At 39.4% G+C, this 20,381-nt stretch overlaps 1 protein-coding gene across 2 annotated transcripts in view; it reads right to left on the minus strand.

The window, feature by feature from the left end:
* The window catches only part of MICU2 (mitochondrial calcium uptake 2), a 152,398-nt gene extending 132,508 nt beyond the window's left edge, over positions 1–19,890 (minus strand). The window contains exon 1 of one of the 2 annotated variants that reach the window (XM_032838186.1): positions 19,649–19,890. In XM_032838186.1, the coding sequence (XP_032694077.1) occupies positions 19,649–19,864 (216 nt within the window). In that variant the 5' untranslated portion in view covers positions 19,865–19,890. The remainder of the gene's footprint in view (positions 1–19,648) is intronic. The other variant, XM_032838185.1, reaches the window with a different exon arrangement.
* Positions 19,891–20,381: the final 491 nt, after the last annotated feature.

A 20,381-nucleotide genomic window follows, 5' to 3' on the forward strand; every position in this document is an offset into this window, starting at 1 on the left:
ACTGATAATTATGATGGATATCAAGATGTAAAAATTAAGGGTATGAAAAAACCAGGCTGTTCTGAGAATATTAAAAGTTTCTACAAGCTAATGCTGTTTTGTAATGCAAGTTGCTAAATGATTAATATTGCTACAGTCTACCTTAAACCCATTAAAAATGCTTAATCATAGGGCAATGGTCAGTTAAGCATCTGCCTTCAGCTGGGGTCATGAATCCCAAGGTCTTGGGATTGAGTCCCATACTGGGCTCCTTGCTCAGCTGGGAACCTGCTTCTCCTTCTGCCTGCCGCTCCCTCCTCCTTGTGTGCTCTCTCTCTGACAAATAAATAATAAAATATTTAAAAAAATGCTCAATCATAAATCTAAGGTGAGGGAGGATTAAAAGGCGAAATATCAGTTTAGAAATAAAGGTCAAGAAGATCATTAAATGGGATTTAAAGACAAAAATCACATCAACACACACATTAATTATAAGATATGTTCATGTGTGAGACATTTTGTCATGTATGCAAGATATTTATATGAGTATATCTTAAAGGTATTTTTTCCTCTAATTTCTTTTAACTTACATAAAAGTAAGCAAATTAAGCCAATAAGAGAAAGGAAAATATATTTATGAAATGTCAATAAGGAATACATGAGAAATCATTCAAATCAGACCTGACAACTAAATCATAATCACAATTACATAAGAAAATAGTTTTATTTACCCAGAAAGTAACACATTACCTTAATTTATATAACATCCTCCCCTTGGAAGATCAAAGTGATTCTCCCATACATCAAGCCACATTTTTCATAAACCTTGAAATTATAAATTTCTTATAGTATGGTTTTAAAATGCATATTTTCTGAAGTGTAACAATATTTGGTCACCACAAGACCAGCTTTCATATTGGTAATTTACTAAATTTTCTCATTGAAAATATAAAGTTTACTGGAAAATTCAAAGGCATTATAATACCTGATGTGTGCTAAACACAAAATAGATGTCTAGTTCAAAAATCTAAAATTGATTTCAAGTTGTAGTAGCAGAGTCCTAATTTCTACACATAAAACAGATATAAAAGGGATCTCTCAAAGGCTGCCCATTCAATTTTCTTCTGGATCTTGAGAAGTCTCTCTGATAGAACACAGCTGGAAATCACTGCTCTTAGACCCATGCTACATATTAACTGCATTCATTTCCTACGGCTCTTGTAACAAAGTACCAGAAACCAAGTGGTTTAAATAAATTTATTGTCTCAAAGGTCTGGAGGCCCAAAGTTCTGAGATTGAGGTGCCCACAAGGGCATGATCCTTCTCAAGGCCTGAGAGAAGAATCTGCTCCAGGCCCCCTTCCTAGTTTCTGGCAGTTCTCCAGCTTGTGGCAGTATAACTCCAGTCTTTACATGGTGTTCTCCCTTTGTGTGCATCTAAATTTCCCTTTTTATAAGGACACCAGTCATCCTGTATCAGAGGTCCAACCTACTCCAATATGATCCCTCCTAGGTTTTAACTAATTACATCTGCAATGGTCCTATTTTCAAAAAAGGTCATAGTTTGAGCTAGTGGAGATAACGACTTCAAAATATAAATTTGGGGGGAATAGAACTCAATTCAAGAGTCCACCCTCTGGCCCCACCCAGATTCATCTGCTTTCACATGCAAAATGTACTCATTCCATCCCAAGATCCTCCAAAGTCCTAATCATCCCAGCAGCAACTTTAAGTCCAACATCTCATGAAAATGCCCTCGACTAAGTCCCAAATTATGTAAATTCTCATAATCACTTCCAGGTAAGATTCAGAGTATGACTAATCCTGGGGTGAAAGTTTACTCCTGTAAACCTATGAAACTAGGCAAGTTATCTGGTTTCAAAATACAATGGTGGGAATATGTACAGGATATACCTTCCCATTTCAAAAGACAGAAACTAGAAGAAAAAAAACCCTTTTTGCAAACATGTTTGAAATTTAGGGCAAATCTGATTTTATGGTTTGAGAATAATCCTTTGTGGCTGGGTGCTTTGTGTTCTTAATGTTAGTCTCTCCATCTCTCTTTTTTTTTTGAAGGATTTAATTTATTTGAGAAAGAGTGTGCATGAGAGGGTGGGGGGAGCAGGCAGAGAGGGAGGGAGAGAAATTCTCAAGCAGACTCCCTGCTGAGCATTTTGGCTCCATCTCAGGACCCTGAGATCATGACCTAAGCTGAAATCAAGAGCTGGAAGCTTAATCAACAGAGCCACTCAGATATCCCTCCTTAAGTTATTCTTCTCTTTTCTGGAAAGATAAAACATTCGTGGCTAGCTAGCTCTACCAGCCCTTTTCTTGCCTTTAGAACCCTAGAAGTCCTTCCTTCATTTCATCCCTTCTCTGCCCTCTTCAGTCTAACCCTAGTAGCTTTTTTTGACTGGATTCAGGAGTCACACTCCTAATCTCTTTAGTAAATGGTTGTCTAACCACACTCTTAATTTTCTCTGCGGAGCATCCTTCTCATTTTTTAAAAAATACAGACAGGGTAATAATTTTCCAAATCTTCAAGTCCTGATTTTTTGTGTGTGTGTGTAATAATTCCTTCTTTAATTTCCTTCTTTCCTCTCAAATTTTACCATGTACAGCAAGAAGAAACTAAACCATGACTTCAACAGTCTGCTTAGAAATCTGCTCAACTAAATATCCAATTTTATCACTCACAAGCTATACCTCCCATAAAATAGTAGAGCACAATTTAGCCAAGTACCCTGCCACTTTATCCACAGGAACTGTCTTTCCTTCAGTTTCCATTACCATGTTCCTCATTTCCATCTGAGGCCTCCTTACCAGAAGCACCTGTAACATTCATTATTTGCACCAAAAGTCTCTTCATGGCAATACAGATCATTTCTATCATGGGCCTCAACTCCTCCTGCCTCTATCCATTAATCAATTCCAAAGCTACTTCCACAGTTTTAGTATTTATTACAGCAGCATACTAATTCCCAGTGCTGAAATCTGTTATTAGTCAGGGTTCTCTAGAGGAATGAGACCAATAAGATATTCTTATATTCTATATATATAAAGGGAGAAAGAGAGACAGAGGGAGGAAAAGATTTATTTTAAGGAATTAGCTCATGGGATTGAGGGGGACAGCAATCCCAAAACCTGTGGGACAGGCTAGAATTTCTGGTAAGAGACCTAAATTCAGGCAAGGGTTTCTATGTTGCCTCCAGAGACAAATTCTTTCTTCCTCAGAAAAGCTCAGTTTTGCTCTTAAGGCTGTCCACTGACTGAATTACACCCATCCACAGTATGGAGAGTAATCTGCTTTACTGAAGTCTACTGACTTAAATGTTAATCACATCTCTTAGTGCCAGGGTGGCTCAGTCATGAAGCTTGATCTCAACTCAGGTCTCGATCTCAGGGTCATGAGTTCAAGCCCCAAGTTGTGCTCCACATAACTGTACCTGAAGAAAACCTTCACAGTAGTATCTAGACTGTTTAACCAAACAACTGGGTACCATAGCCTCATCAAGTTAATACATAAGATTAGCGATCACAATGACCTCACTAATTTTCCTGTCATCATTAATGTTATCTCTCTCAATAATATAAAAATGACAATTTCAACAAACCTTTAAAATTTTTTTCCAACAATGAAAATATTTGAAACCTCAATTACTGTACCATAATATCAGGAATTTTACAAAAAGCAATAATTAATTCGATGAGAAGTCTCTGATGGAGAAGGGTGTACCTTGCAACCATGGAAATGTACATCCAACAAACATTTAATGAATAACATCCAACAGCCAGGCCCTAATTTTAGCACTAGAGAGATAATATGAAAGAAAAGCTCATTTTGCTGAGGTCTTTTATTCCGCAATAACAAATAACTGAAGAAACACAAAGGACAAGGGGGCTCTATTAAGTGCCCACATCCTTGGTACTGCATATAATGCCAATAAGAAATCCGGACAGTACCCTTTATAACAAGTGGTCAACTGGAGTTTTTCCTGTTGAAACCTGGGAGAAACACTCTTGAACTCAGTACAAGTCATCAACTATCCCAGCAGCTAATTATCTTTTGTTCTGCTTCGTGATACTGGAACTGAACCCCCTACAGACTTCTCTCCTTTGTCAGCTAGAACAATTTTAGCCTCTGTCAATAGAGGGCACTGGAGTGACACTGCAAGAAAACAGGCGGGAAGGCACTTCTGCCTTTTTTATTCAGAGCTGGAGCCAGGCGGCCCTCATAGACCAGCCAGTTTCCAAACAGATCTACAGAGTAGCTTCCAACATACCAGGTCACCTCCTATGTGCAGCTCCAGGTGCCACTTCTGCAGCAGCTCTGGCCATGTCCTCAGGCCACATTCTCCTATTCAGTGGGTCCATTCTATAGACCAGTTCCAGCCCCTAAACATCTACCAGCAACGACAAGTTTCTTCCAAAGACTAGCTCTGGCCTGAACCATTTGGCCAGAGCTATGGACAGCAGACTTTATATTTCTGTGGTAACCATGCCCTCTTCAAAAAGGCTAAATCTCAGCTTCGGGGTTGGAGGAGCTTTCCCAAGTACTGAGTATCTTCACTATCTATTCTCCTTTTGCTTACAGGTACTGGCTACCTTTTGGCACCTGCTACTTCAGAACCCCTTAAAGTCCTTTACTCTTTTAGAAGCCAACCAGCTTTACCAGATAATTCTTTGTTATTAAACTTCCCCATTCGAATTACTGTTTTAAGTTTCTGTCTCCTGACTAGACCCTGACAGGGATAAATCCTACCTTTCATTTCATAATCCACAACTGTTTAAAACCATTCCAGGAATTAATATTGTTAAAATGTCCATACTGCCCAAGTGATTTAAAGATTCAAGGCAGGCATTCCCCTTCAAAATCCCAATGGCATTCCTTATGGAAATGGGAAAAAAAAAATCCTAAAATTCATATGGTACTACAAAGACCCTGAAAAGTTAATCCGATCTTGAGCAAGAATAAACCTGGAGGCATTATGTTTCCTAATTTCAAAATACACAAAGTACAGTAATCAAAAGTTTGATACTTGCATAAAAACAGACATATGTCACAGAATAGAGCCCAGATATATGACCAAAGGGGAAAGGACAGTCTCCTCAACAAATGGTATGAAGAAAATTGGATACCCCTATGTAGAAAAATGAAATTGGATCCTTATCTCACACCACATATGAAAATTAAATAAAGTGGATTAAAGACTTAAATGTTAGATCCAAAACAGTAGAACTACTGGAGGAAAACACTGGGGAAAAGCTTCTTGACAGAGACCTGGATGATGATTTTCTGAATATGTGACCAAAGGCACAAGCAACAAAAACAAAAATTATTATGTGGAATTGCACCAGACTTTTAAAAAAGCTTATGCAGAGCAAAGGAAATCAGAGTGAAAAGCAAACTACAGAATGGAAGAAAATACTGTAAACCATACATCTGATAAGGCATTAATATCCAAAGTATATAAGGAACTCAAACAACTAAATTGCCATAGAAATAAATAAAATAACCAGATTAAAAAATGGCGAAAGGGGGCGCCTGGGTGCCTCAGTGGGTTAAAGCCTCTGCCTTCGGCTCAGGTCATGATCTCAGGGTCCTGGGATTGAGCCCCACATCAGGCTCTCTGCTCAGCGGGGAGCCTGCTTCCCCTTCTCTCTCTCTGCCTACTTGTGATCTCTCTCTCTCTGTCAAATAAATATATAAAATCTTAAAAAAAAAAAAATGGGGAAAGGACCTGAATAGACATTTTTGAAAAGAAGACATACAAGAGACCAAAAGGTATATGAAAAGGTGCTCAACATCACTAATCATCAGGAAGATGCAAATCAAAACCACAATGAGGAGGGCGCCTGGGTGGCTCAGTGGGTTAAGCCGCTGCCTTCGGCTCAGGTCATGATCTCAGGGTCCTGGGATCGAGTCCCGCATCGGGCTCTCTGCTCAGCAGGGAGCCTGCTTCCCCCGCCCCCCCGCCCTTCCTCTCTCTCTGCCTGCCTCTCTGCCTACTTGTGATCTCTCTCTGTCAAATAAATAAATAAAAATCTTAAAAAAAAAAAAAAAAAAAAAAAAAACCACAATGAGGTATCACCTCAAACCTGTCAGGATAGTAATTCTCAAAAGACAAAAGATAACAAATACTGTAGGGGATGTGAAGAAAAGAAAACCCTTCTATACTGTTGGCTGGGAATGAAAATAGGTACAGCCACTATGAAAAACAATACAGAGAGGTTCCTCAGAAAATTAAAGATAGAATTACCATGATCCAGCAATACTACTTCTGGGTATATGAAGGAAGTGAAATCAGTTTTGCAAAGAGATATTTGCACTCCCACATTCATTGCAACATTATTTGCAATAGCCAACTGTCCATCAATGGCTGAATGGAAAAGATGTGGTGTGCATCTGCACACAACGACACACACAAATATTATTCAGCCTTGAAAAGGGAAATCTTGCCATTTGCAATAATATAGATGAACATGGAGGACATTCCACTAAGTGAAATAAGCCAAATGCTACATGATCTCACTTATCTGTGAAATCTGAAATAGTCAAACTAACAGAAGAACAGGGCAGAATAGTGGTTGCTCTGAGTTGGGGGAAAGATGTTGGTCAAAGGGTAAAAGTTTCAGTTATGCAAGGTAAGTCCTAGAGATCTAACATACGGCATGGTGACTACAGTTTATGATGCTGTTATTATATACCAGAAATTTGTTAAGGGGGTAAATCTTTATCTGTTCTCACCATACACAAACATGCACTCAGTGATAACTAGGTGAGGTGTTGGATATAATTAACTTGATATAGTGTTCATCATCCCAATGTCTAAAAAAAAAAATCAAGTTGTACACTTAAAAATTTTTTTAAATATATTTAAAAAATTTTTAAAACTATTTACTTTTAGAAAGAGAGAGTGCACATGCAAGGCAGGAGCAGGGGCAACAGGAAAGCCAGAAAGAGAATTTTAAGCAGACTCCCTGCTGAGTGTGGAGCCTGGAAAGGGGAGGTGCTCAATACCATGAACCACATGCTCCAAATTCTTCTGCCTCCATTATGCAAAGCAGCCTTCCCTTACCCCTGAAGCCTGAGCCACCACATTCAGGCTCTTAAGGGGCTTACTCTCTACCAAAAACACTCAGTTAAATAAACCAAAACCACTCAGAAGAATTTTAACCAATCGTTAAGGTATAGATCTTGTTATATTTACATCTTCAGTGTAATAAATATGACATACACAGTATATATATACAGGTAACAATAATATCAAAATATAATATCAGAATATAGCATCAGTATATCCAAACAGAGTTTTCATTTTTATGGTTAGTTTTCATCATACGTCAGGATTACTTCCAAATTTAAAAACAGTTTAATTCAAGACCGAGTCAAGATGATGGAGAAGTAGCAGGCTGAGACTACATCAGGTAGCAGAAGAGCAGCTAGATAGCTTATCTAAACATTGCAAACACCTACAAATCCAATGGGAGATTGAAGATAAGAAGAACAGCAATTCTAGAAACAGAAAATTGACCACTTTCTGAAAGGTAGGACTGGTGGAGAAGTGAATCCAAAGCGACGGGAAGATAGACCGCGGGGGGAGGGGCCGGCAAGCGGCAGAGCAACGGAGCACAAAATCAGGACTTTTAAAAGTCTGTTCCGCTGAGGGACATCGCTCCAGAGGCTTAACCGGGGTGAAGCCCACGCAGGGTCAGCGTGGCCCCAGGTCCCAAAGGGTCACAGAAGGACCGGGGGTGTCTGAGTGTCTCAGAGCTTGCAGGTATTAGAACGGGGAAGCCAGCTACAGAGACAGAGCCAAGGAGTGAGCTCTCAGCTCAGGGTTACCTTGAAGAGGTTGCAGGCTGGGTGAGCTCAGAGTGCGGCCAGAGGCTAGGGAGATGGGAGTGATTGGGTGCTATTCTCTGAGGGCACACTGAGGAGTGGAGCCCCTAGCTCTTGGATCCTCCAGAGCGGAGACTGGGAGGCCGCCATTTTCATTCCCGTCCTCCGGAACTCTACGGGAAGCGCTCAGGGAACAAAAGCTCCCGAAAGCAAACCCAAGCGGATTACTCAGCCCGGGCCCCTGGTAAGGGCCGATGCAACTCCGCCTGGGGCAAAGACACTTGAGAATCACTACAACAGGCCCCTCTCCCAGAAGATCAACAAGAAACCCAGCCGGGACCAAGTTCACCTACCAAGGAGTGCAGTTTCAATACCAAGGAGAGCAGCGGATTCCAGAGGAGGAGAAAGCAAAGCACGGAACTCATGGCTTTCTCCCCATGATTCTTTAGTCTTGCAGTTAACTTAATTATTTTTTTCAATTTTTTTCTTCTGCTAAATTTTTTTTAGCTTTTACCCTTTTCTTTAACGTTTTTAAACTAGTTTATCTAATATATGTGTATATTTTTCTTTTTTTATATTTTTTCTTTATTTGTTTTCTTTTCTTAATTGTTTTTTTTTTTCTGAACCTCTTTTTATCCCCTTTCTCCCCCCCACGATTTGGGGTCTCTTCTGATTTGGTTAAAGCGTATTTTCCTGGAGTCTTTGCCACCCTTTTAGTATTTTACTTGCTCCTTCATATACTCTTATCTGGACAAAATGACAAGGCAGAAAAATTCACCACAAAAAAAAGAACAAGAGGTAGTACCGAAGGCTAGGGACCTAATCAATACAGACATTGGTAATATGTCAGATCTAGAGTTCAGAATGACGATTCTCAAGGTTCTAGCCGGGCTCGAAAAAGGCATGGAAGATATTAGAGAAACCCTATCACGAGATATAAAAACCCTTTCTGGAGAAATAAAAGAACTAAAATCTAACCAGGTTGAAATAAAAAAAGCTATTAATGAGGTGCAATCAAAAATGGAGGCTCTCACTGCTAGGATAAATGAGGCAGAAGAAAGAATTAGTGATAGAGAAGACCAAATGACAGAGAATAAAGAAGCTGAGCAAAAGAGGGACAAACAGCTACTGGACCACAAGGGGAGAATTCGAGAGATAAGTGACACCATAAGATGAAACAACATTAGAATAATTGGGATTCCAGAAGAAAAAGAAAGACAGAGAGGAGCAGAAGGTATATTGGAGAGAATTATTGGAGAGAATTTCCCTAATATGGCAAAGGAAACAAGCATAAAAATCTGGGAGCTGCAGAGAACCCCCCTCAAAATCAACAAGAATAGGTCCACACCCCGTCACCTAATAGTAAAATTTACAAGTCTTAGTGACAAAGAGAAAATCCTGAAAGCAGCCCGGGAAAAGAAGTCTGTAACATACAATGGTAAAAATATTAGACTGGCAGCAGACTTATCCACAGAGACCTGGCAGGCCAGAAAGAGCTGGCATGATATATTCAGAGCACTAAACGAGAAAAACATGCAGCCAAGAATACTATATCCAGCTAGGCTATCATTGAAAATAGAAGGAGAGATTAAAAGCTTCCAGGCCAAACAAAAACTGAATGAATTTGCAAACACCAAACCAGCTCTACAGGAAATATTGAAAGGGGTCCTCTAAGCAAAGAGAGACCCTAAAAGTAGTAGATCAGAAAGGAACAGAGACTATATACAATAACAATCACCTTACAGCCAATACAATGGCACTAAATTCATATCTTTCAATAGTTACCCTGAATTTTAACGGGCTAAATGCCCTAATCAAAAGACACAAGGTTTCAAAATGGATAAAAAAACAAAACCCATCTATATGTTGCCTACAAGAAACTCATTTTAGACCCGAAGACACCTCAGATTTAAAGTGAGGGGGTGGAAAAGAATTTACCATGCTAATGGACATCAGAAGAAAGCAGGGGTGGCAATCCTTATATCAGATCAATTAGATTTTAAGCCAAAGACTATAATAAGAGACGAGGAAGGACACTTCATACTCAAAGGGTCTGTCCAACAAGAAGATCTAACAATTTTAAATATCTATGCCCCTAATGTGGGAGCAGCCAACTATATAAACCAATTAATAACAAAATCAAAGAAACATCAATAATAATACAATAGTAGGGGACTTTAACACTCCCCTCACTGAAATGGACAGATCATCCAAGCAAAAGATCAACAAGGAAATAAAGGCCTTAAATGACACGCTGGACCAGATGGACATCACAGATATATTCAGAACATTTCATCCCAAAGCAACAGAATACACATTCTTCTCTAGTGCACATGGAACATTCTCCTGAAGAGATCACATCCTTGGTCCTAAACCAGGTCTCAACCGGTATCAAAAGACTGGGATCTTTCTCTTGCATATTTTCAGACCACAATGCTCTGAAGCTAGAACACAATCACAAGAGGAAATTTGTAAAGAACCCAAATACATGGAGACTAAACAGCAACCTTCTAAAGAATGAATGGGTCAACCAGGAAATTAAAGAAGAATTGAATAAATTCATGGAAACAAATGATAATGAAAATACAATAGTTCAAAATCTGTGGGACACAGCAAAGGCAGTCCTGAGAGGAAAATATATAGCGGTACAAGCCTTTCTCAAGACACAAGAAAGGTCTCAAGTACACAACCTAACCATACACCTAAAGGAGCTGGAGAAAGAACAAGAAAGAAACCTTAAACCCAGCAGGAGAAGAGAAATCATAAAGATCAGAGCAGAAATCAATGAAATAGAAACCAAAAAAACAATAGAACAAATCAACGAAACTAGGAGCTGGTTCTTTGAAAGAATTAATAAGATGGATAAACCCCTGGCCAGACTTATCAAAAAGAAAAGAGAAAGGACCCAAATAAATAAAATCATGAATGAAAGAGGAGACATCACAACTAACACCAAAGAAATACAGACAATTATAAGAACATACTATGAGCAACTCTACACCAACAAATTTGACAATCTGGAAGAAATGGATGCATTCCTAGAGACATATAAACTACCACAACAGAACCAGGAAGAAATAGAAAACCTGAACAGACCCATAACCAGTGAGGAGATTGAAACAGTCATCAAAAATCTCCAAACAAACAAAAGCCCAGGGCTAGACGGCTTCCCGGGAGAATTCTACCAAACATTTAAAGAAGAACTAATTCCTATTCTCCTGAAACTGTTCCAAAAAATAGAAATGGAAGGAAAACTTCCAAACTCATTTTTATGAGGCCAGCATCACCTTGATCCCAAAACCAGACAAGGATCCCATCAAAAAAGAGAACTACAGACCAATATCCTTGATGAACACAGAGCGAAAATTCTCACCAAAATACTAGCCAATAGGATCCAACAGTACATTAAAAGGATTATTCACCATGACCAAGTGGGATTTATTCCAGGGCTGCAAGGCTGGTTCAACATCCACAAATCAATCAATGTGATACAACACATTAATAAAAGAAAGAACAAGAACCATAAGATACTCTCAATAGATGATGACAAAGCATTTGACAAAGTACAGCATCCCTTCCTGATCAAAACTCTTCAAAGTGTAGGGATAGAGGGCACATACCTCAATATTATCAAAGCCATCTATGAAAAACCCACTGCAAATATCATTCTCAATGGAGAAAAACTGAAAGCATTTCTGCTAAGGTCAGGAACACGGCAGGGATGTCTGTTATCACCACTGCTATTCAACATAGTACTAGAAGTCCTAGCCTCAGCAATCAGACAACAAAAAGAAATTAAAGGCATCCAAATCGGCAAAGAAGAAGTCAAACTATCACTCTTCGCAGATGATATGATACTATATGTGGAAAACCCAAAAGATTCCACTCCAAATCTGCTAGAACTTGTACAGGAATTCAGTAAAGTGTCAGGATATAAAATCAATGCACAGAAATCAGTTGCATTTCTCTACACCAACAAGAAGACAGAAGAAAGAGAAATTAAGGAGTCAATCCCATTTACAATTGCACCCAAAACCATAAGATACCTGGGAATAAACCTAACCAAAGAGGCAAAGAATCTATACTCAGAAAACTATAAAGTACTCATGAAAGAAATTGAGGAAGACACAAAGAAATGGAAAAATGTTCCATGCTCCTGGACTGGAAGAATAAATATTGTGAAAATGTCTATGCTACCTAAAGCAATCTACACACGTAATGAAATCCCTATCAAAATCCCATCCATTTTTTTCAAAGAAATGGAACAAATAATCCTAAAATTTATATGGAACCAGAAAAGACCTCGAATAGCCAAAGGAATATTGAAAAAGAAAGCCAAAGTTGGTGGCATCACAATTCCGGACTTCAAGCTCTATTACAAAGCTGTCATCATCAAGACAGCATGGTACTGGCACAAAAACAGACACATAGATCGATAGAACAGAATAGAGAGCCCAGAAATACACCCTCAACTCTATGGTCAACTAATCTTCGACAAAGCAGGAAAGAATGTCCAATGGAAAAAAGACAGCCTCTTCAATAAATGGTGTTGGGAAAATAGGACAGCCACATGCAGAAAAATGAAATTGGACCATTTCCTTACACCACACACGAAAATAGACTCAAAATGGATGAAGGACCTCAATGTAAGAAAGGAATCCATCAAAATCCTTGAGGAGAACACAGGCAGCAACCTCTTCGACCTCAGCCGCAGCAACTTCTTCCTAGGAACATCGCCAAAGGCAAGGGAAGCAAGGGCAAAAATGAACTATTGGGATTTTATCAAGATCAAAAGCTTTTGCACAGCAAAGGAAACAGTTAACAAAACCAAAAGACAATTGACAGAATGGGAGAAGATATTTGCAAACGACATATCAGATAAAGGGCTAGTGTCCAAAATCTATAAAGAACTTAGCAAACTCAACGCCAAAGAACAAATAATCCAATCACGAAATGGGCAGAAGACATGAACAGACATTTCTGCAAAGAAGACATCCAGATGGCCAACAGACACATGAAAAAGTGCTCCACATCACTCGGCACCAGGGAAATACAAATCAAAACCACAATGAGATACTACCTCAAACCAGTCAGAATGGCTAAAATTCACAAGTCAGGAAATGACAGATGCTGGTGAGGATGCGGAGAAAGGGGAACCCTCCTACACTGTTGGTGGGAATGCAAGCTGGTGCAACTGCTCTGGAAAACAGCATGGAGGTTCCTTAAAATGTTGAAAATAGAACTACCCTATTACCCAGCAATTGCAGTACTGGGTATTTACCCTAAAGACACAAACGTAGTGATCCAAAGGGGCACGTGCACCCGAATGTTTATAGCAGCAATGTCTACAATAGCCAAACTATGGAAAGAACCTAGATGTCCATCAACAGATGAATGGATAAAGAAGATGTGGTATATATATATACGATGGAATACTATCAGCCATCAAAAGAAATGAAATCTTGCCATTTGCGACGACGTGGATGGAACTAGAGGGTATCATGCTTAGCGAAATAAGTCAATCGGAGAAAGACAACTATCATATGATCTCCCTGATAGGAGGAAGTGGAGATGCAACATGGGGGCAGTTAAGGGGGTAGGAGAAGAATAAATGAAACAAAATGGGATCAGGAGGGAGACAAACCATAAGTGACTCTTAATCTCACAAAACAAACTGAAGGTTGCTGGGGGGAGGGGGATTGGGAGAGGGGGTGGGGTTATGGACATTGGGGAGGGTATGTGCTATGGTGAGTGCTGTGAAGTGTGTAAACATGGCGATTCACAGACCTGTACCCCTGGGGATAAAAATACATTATATGTTTATAAAAAAAATAATAATAAATTAAAAAATTTAATTATAAGAAAACAGTTTAATTGGCTTCAGGTTTATAAGTTGAAACATCTCAGTAACTGGAATGAAAATGCAATTAACTTTATTTAAATTCTAAAATTAATTTTGATATTTTAAAATGATAGCAGAGGACAAAAGCTTGCCATATGAAGACAAACAAAAATGCTAATAAGGGGATTAAAAATGAAATCTCAGGGGCACCTGGGTGGCTCAGTGGGTTAAGCCTCTGCATTCAGCTCAGGTCATGATCCAGGGTCCTGGGATTGAGCCCCACATCGGGCTCTCTGTCCCCCTCTCTCTCTGCCTGCCTCTCTGCCTACTTGTGATCTCTCTCTGTCAAATAAATAAATTAATTTAAAAAATCTTTAAAAAATATATTAAAAAAATGAAATCTCATACACATTAACCGGTGAAATGGACCCATCTTTTACATTTTTGAGAGAAAGATATATCTATTATTGTTATATTATAAATTCCATCAATTTATTCACTCCTTCAATAAATATTTACTTCACCTACTATGCACAAGACTCTTTTCCAGGCCCTTAGGATATAGCAGAAAAGAGCAAGACTTCCTATTTACTTATGTTTTCTACTGGGAATATGGGATGACATATCTTTATGACTTGTATATAATTGAGTATACACAGAACATTTAGCAACTTCGCTGATTCTAACCATTTTTGGATACTGCCTTTCTAATATTTCTATAAATGCCAGTCAAACAAAAGTTAGACCAGGTCATTGTGTTATATACTACAGTTCATTTATTTACTCTTTGAATAATCATTTATTATTTGCCTTCACATGACCATAAATATACAGAGATGAAAAAGACCAAGAGACCATTCTAATGGGAGAAGACAAATAGATAAAATAACTTCGGAGAGTAGTATGTTCTATGAAAGAAAAAAACTAATTAAATGTTATTGGGGAAAAGTTTCAAAGATTTATAAATATACACAAATAAACATATAAAAATAAATCTCATACCTATGAACCTGTATAAGATATTTGAATTTATTTAGAATAAACATTTATACCGTTTTACAGACTAGGTCATACAAAATTAATTTTACTTTTTCGGAAGGATTTATTTATTCATTTGAGAGAGAGAGAGAGAGAACACGTGCACATGAGCATGCATGGGGTGGGGTGGCGGTGGTAGAGGGGCAGGGAGAGAATCTCAAGCAGACTCCCCACTGAGCATGGAGCCCAATGAGGGGTTCGATCTCAGAACCCTGAGATCATGACCTGAGCCGAAATCAAGAGTCAGATGCTCAACCAACAGAGCCACCAGGAGCCCCAGTAATTTTGCTTTTTAAATATAATTCTTTTTTTTATTAAAGATTTTATTTATTTATTTGACAGAGACAGAGAGAAAGCACAAGCAAGCAGAGCAGCAGGCAGAGGGTGAGAGAGGAGCAGGCTCTCTGCTGAGCAGGAAGCCCGATGTGGGGCTCGATCCCAGGACCCTGGAACCATGACCTGAGGTGAAGGCAGCTGCTTAACCAACTGAGCCACCCAGGTGCCCCTGCTTTTTAAATATAATTCTTAAACAAATTTTTCATTAAAAGCAAGCCAAAAAAATCCTATTATGAAGTCTGATAAAAATACAGTATCCAGTATCACATAAATAATTTGAAAATTAAGGTAAAAAATACAAACATTTAGAGAATAAATGAAATATTAATACAATTAACAAATGAATAAAACAAATAAAATACTATTACTGTTTTGTCAACTGTGAAGTATACTGCACTTTATTTTGGCTTTACAGCTTTTTACCTTTTTTTCCCCGCCAGTTTCAGGCCTTATTATTACAATGATTTATAATACCCATGGTTCAAAAAAGCTTTATAGTCTGATCTGATATGGCATTGAAGATTTACTTAGTGATATGGAAATCTGTTAGTTTTCATCAGTTGTAGTTTATCAATATATTATTTCTAGCTTGTGAAAACAAAATATGCTAATAGCTATAAAACTTTTGTTACTGAAATACCTGCAGAAAGAAAGTAAATTTTGCCATTCCAAATCTAAAACTCTCTAGCTCCTAACTCCTATCACTACTCAAATAGACCTATGTTTTTAAACATATCATTTTTTTAAAGATGTTATTTATTTATTTGAGAGAGAGAGTGAGAGTGGGTGTACTAGCAGGGGAGGGGTAGAAGGAGAGGGAGAAGCTGACTACCAGCTGGGGCTCCATTGGAGGGAGCCAAAGGCAGACGCTTAACTGACCGAGCCTTCCAGGTGCCCCTAAATCACTGTTTATGAACAAGGCAGCTAACCTTTTATAGAAGAATGGATTGGAATAATATAATACTTTTGTCTTTCCCCTTTCTTATCGAATTCTACTATGCCAGAAGCAATTAAAATAATATTATAAAGGGAGTAACAGTAAAATCTTAGGACAGTTTTCAAATATTCTTAAGTGTTTCAGAAGAAGTTTACAAAAAAGTAATACACTCATGTGCTCCAAAGCAAATTCTCTAAGGATCTGTAGAATAAAATGTTTTGTTGCCCAGTTGAAATCACTACATATTTTTAAAAACACTATAATTACATTTTATATATCTGCAATTCCAATTCTTTGCAAACTTACCTTCTAATGTCTTTCAAATTCATCCACTAATTTAGCCATCATCATCCCTCTCTGAAATTATTACAATAGATTCCCTCATCCAGTTTTCAAGACTTCACTGAAGTCTTGATACTCTTTCCAAAGGTCAATGCCAAATTTGTGATAAAGAAATATATATAATTCTTTATGCATTAAATAACATTACATAGTGGCAGGTTGAATAAGTACTCTGACTTCGAAGAAGTGATACTTTGCAATATCTGTAACAATTATAATAGGAAAATATCTGAGATTTCTGTTGATAACAAATGCTATTATTACTACTACAGCTTGTTGCCTAAATTCATAACTGAACAAAATAGCAAATTATAGGTTAATAAAAAAGAAAGTAATCTTTTTTGATTTAAGTTCATAGACTCTCTGAATTCCATGTCTGGATCTTTTGGGGTACAGGAGGGTTAAGAACCCCTACAATGTCCCCTTGTTATTCTCAAGACAAAAATTTCTGTCATATGGCTTAAGGGGCACTTCTTGATGATTCTTTGCCACCACTCATCCCCAGTTTTGAACCTCATCTTTTGCAGCTCATAATCTACTGAGTCAAACTCTTATCTTCAGAACTCTGCAATAAACCCTTTGCTTGTAATATTCTTCCCATTCTCTCTGCCGAGCAAACTCCCCATCATCCTACAGGTGTCTATTTACCCATTATTACTTCATGAAACCAAGACTGTTAGGTGCTCTTCCATTGTGTTCCCATAGCACCCAAAACTTACCCCTATCACACCATTCACCAATCTGTATTAAAACTGCCCTCCCCCATTAAACCGTAAGCATTTGAATTCTGTTTCAAATCCCCACTCCTTTCATACTGCCTGGCAGAGAGTAGGCACTTCAGTAATTACAGAGGGAAGGAAAGAAAGAAGGGAAACTCCAATTTACTTGCTACTTCATGACCTTGATTTCTACCGTTTCTGACTGACCCTCACAAATGCAAGCTGTTGGTCACAATGGGAATCATTTAAGTGTAGGATTCAATGATCATAAATTCCCTATTTTTACTGGAGAACTGGCCTGGTGCCCTGATTGAAAATAAAGGTCATTACTACTATTATTAAAAATTTGTATCAGGAAGATTCTATCACCTTGCAATACTAAGTAAAATATACTAATACATAAAACTGTATCAAGAAATGGTATGTACCTATCATTGATTCTCAACTAGGCACACATGACTCTAAAGTGGTGGTTATGGTAGAGGGATTAACAGGTCTCCTTTTAGGGAAGTATTACCAGAATCACTGAGGTGGAGGGAGAGTTTCAAACTATATGCCCCTCAATGATTGCTGTATTGAGCCACCGCTGCAGAGAGCAATGTGTGGTCATCTTCAAGTCTACTATGGTCGTAGAAGGAGGAGAACCACTGTTTTGAATTAGTCCAACAGCAGATCAAGCAAATGCTGTGTCAAAATACTTTGTTAAAAGTGGTAATAAAATGGGGGGCACCTGGGTAGCTCAGTTAGTTAAGCTACTGACTCTTGCTTTTTCCTCAGGTCCTGATCTCAGGGTAGTGAGACTGACCCCAGCTTCCGGCTGCTTGCTGGGTGTGGAGGCTGCTTTAGATTCTCTCACTTCCCTCCACCCAGCTCATGCGAGCTCCCTCTCTCAAAAAACAAAGAAACCACCACCACCAAAAAACCAATGGATAATAAACTGTTTTCTAAGCCTAAAGTACTAAAGGTTGGGGGAGGGGACAGAGCTGGAGAGAATTCAAATATACTGGTGTAATGTTTTTAGTGTCATGTCAGGAATTTAAAACACAAGTAGGCTAGAAGTGGGCCAGAAAAAAAAGAGACAGATTAACTGAAATCAGTATCTACAAATTGCTAAGGGGATAAAATTGAAGTCACGTGATTGGAAGGTATATATGAGTAGTGATAGGTCAGAGTGTTACTACTAAGGGCTTTGAATGACAAAATTTTTAAATGTGGATTTTATCCTAGGCCAAATGAGGCACAATAGTTTCTAAAGAAGGGTACATTATGTGATATACTTGGGATGATTAACCTAAGGGTCCTAAACAGGATGAATTAAGAGGCTGAGAAAAGAGAGGCACCAATGATAAGTTGAATCCTTGGCACCAGAAAAACAAAAATCCTATATAAAATACCACAAGACAGATCCTTCCACCTATGATCAGAAATGGTAAAAGGACGGGAAAGAGTTATTGCATGTATTATCTATGTGGCATCTTAATTTAATACAAGTAAATATTATCATTTGTCAATGCTTAACTTTAATTCACAAAGCCTCTTCCCTCTTTCATGGTATCTGACTGTTGATTGGGTTTTTCATTAGAAAGGTATAATGTAGGGGCGCCTGGGTGGCTTAGTGGGTTAGGCCGCTGCCTTTGGTTCAGGTCATGATCTCAGGGTCCTGGGATCGAGTCCCACATTGGGCTCTCTGCTCAGCAGGGAGCCTGCTTCCCTCTCTCTCTCTGCCTGCTTCTCTGTCTACTTGTGATCTCTGTCTGTCAAATAAATAAAATCTTAAAAAAAAAAAAAGGTATAATGTAAACCTAACAAACAGAAGAGTGCTTTTAATTTTCAAAACAATACACACACTAAAACTTGTTAAAATTAAAAGTCCATAAAATATGTAAAAAGTAGTACTTTTCAAATTTCCAAATACTTTACGTGGCAATTTTATATCTAAGTAGGGAACTTATACCTTTAATACATGGAAGTTTTAAAAGAAACATTTTTCTTAGTGCTCATAGTCCACCGAAGCATTAAGGTTTACAATCACGTAATAAGGTTCCTTAGAGTTGATCATAAAATCTGGAAACTGTCACCTGGCTAATTTTTATGATTAAAAATGTCACCTATTAAGACAACTTCATCATACTACACAAAGAACCAGTCGTAAAGGCTTTAGTTATAAAACGTACTTAAGAAAGGTACGTACGGGTAGGGAACTGGACACACACCAACTACAGATCTGTGGCACCACTTCACCAAAATAGGGAGGGGCGGGGGGGTGTCACCGTGTAGCGAGAAAACTGCAAATTAAGAGTGTTGAAATAAGACACGCCCACACTCATCACCGCAAATTTGTTACCGTGGGCTTCGTGTATTCAGCGTTCGCGGGATCCTCCCAAGGGAGATGCTCAATCTCCTGCACTGGCCTCCAACGCTCTCTGGGCGCGCCGTGGGAGTCGAGTTGAGGAATGAACACTTACCATCTGTCTAGGGTCTTCTGCAGCGATGCCCCTACCTGGGCTCAGGAAGAGGAGCTGAGGCCGCCCGCTCCAGACCCTCGCCGTCCACCACCCGGAGTCTGAGGACAGTGAAGCTTGGTTAGGGGGGAGAAAAGGACAGGTCCCATACCTGTGCTAAGACGGTGAGGCTGCCCTCGGGTGCCACGACATTCATGCGGCCATGGTACCATGCCATTCCTGTGCCTGCGAGGGCCACACCGGCCACTGCCGCAGTCAAGGGGCCGGGGCCGGGGCCTGGCAAAGCTCGCCGGCCGGCAGCGATCCCGCGCCGCAGTCTTCCGCCCCAGGCCGCCAGCCAGGCGCCTCTTGCCGCAGCGGCCGCCATCTTTGCGGAAGCGCTCCATCCCAGAGTCCGGCTCCACCGCCTCTTCGCGGGACTCGAGAACTTCCGCGCAGCCGCGTATCTCGCGAGATCCGGACGGCCTCCGCGAGGCCACTCGAACCTGCGTTCGGTGGTGGCTACATTCTGGAAGCTCGGAGCCTCGGGAGGGGAACTTCTGCAGGGAGGCAGGGAAGCGGTCGGAACAGAACCCAAAGTGGTTTTCCCCAGTTGAAGACGAGATAGTTCCCGTATTGTGTGGGAAGATCCTACCGTTTTCGTAAGGAAAGCGTGTCATTCACTAGGGGGAAGCCAGTATTTAGTGGGCGCTGCGGACTCGAGAGGAAAGCACGAATGGGTGGGATAGGCTTCGGATGATAATTGTGAAACTTGTGTAGTTTGCCTTTCTGATGGACATGATTATAAGGATGGAATCCCGTCCCTGAAGAAGTTGGGGCGTGGAACTGAAAAATCTGCATATTCCTGAAAACTACATTTGCTCTGAATTCCGCAAGCCCACGCA

This window comes from Lontra canadensis, unplaced genomic scaffold (genome assembly GCF_010015895.1).
Source record: "Lontra canadensis isolate GAN:19392208 unplaced genomic scaffold, GSC_riverotter_1.0 scaffold103, whole genome shotgun sequence".
NCBI classification, from domain to species: domain Eukaryota; kingdom Metazoa; phylum Chordata; class Mammalia; order Carnivora; family Mustelidae; genus Lontra; species Lontra canadensis.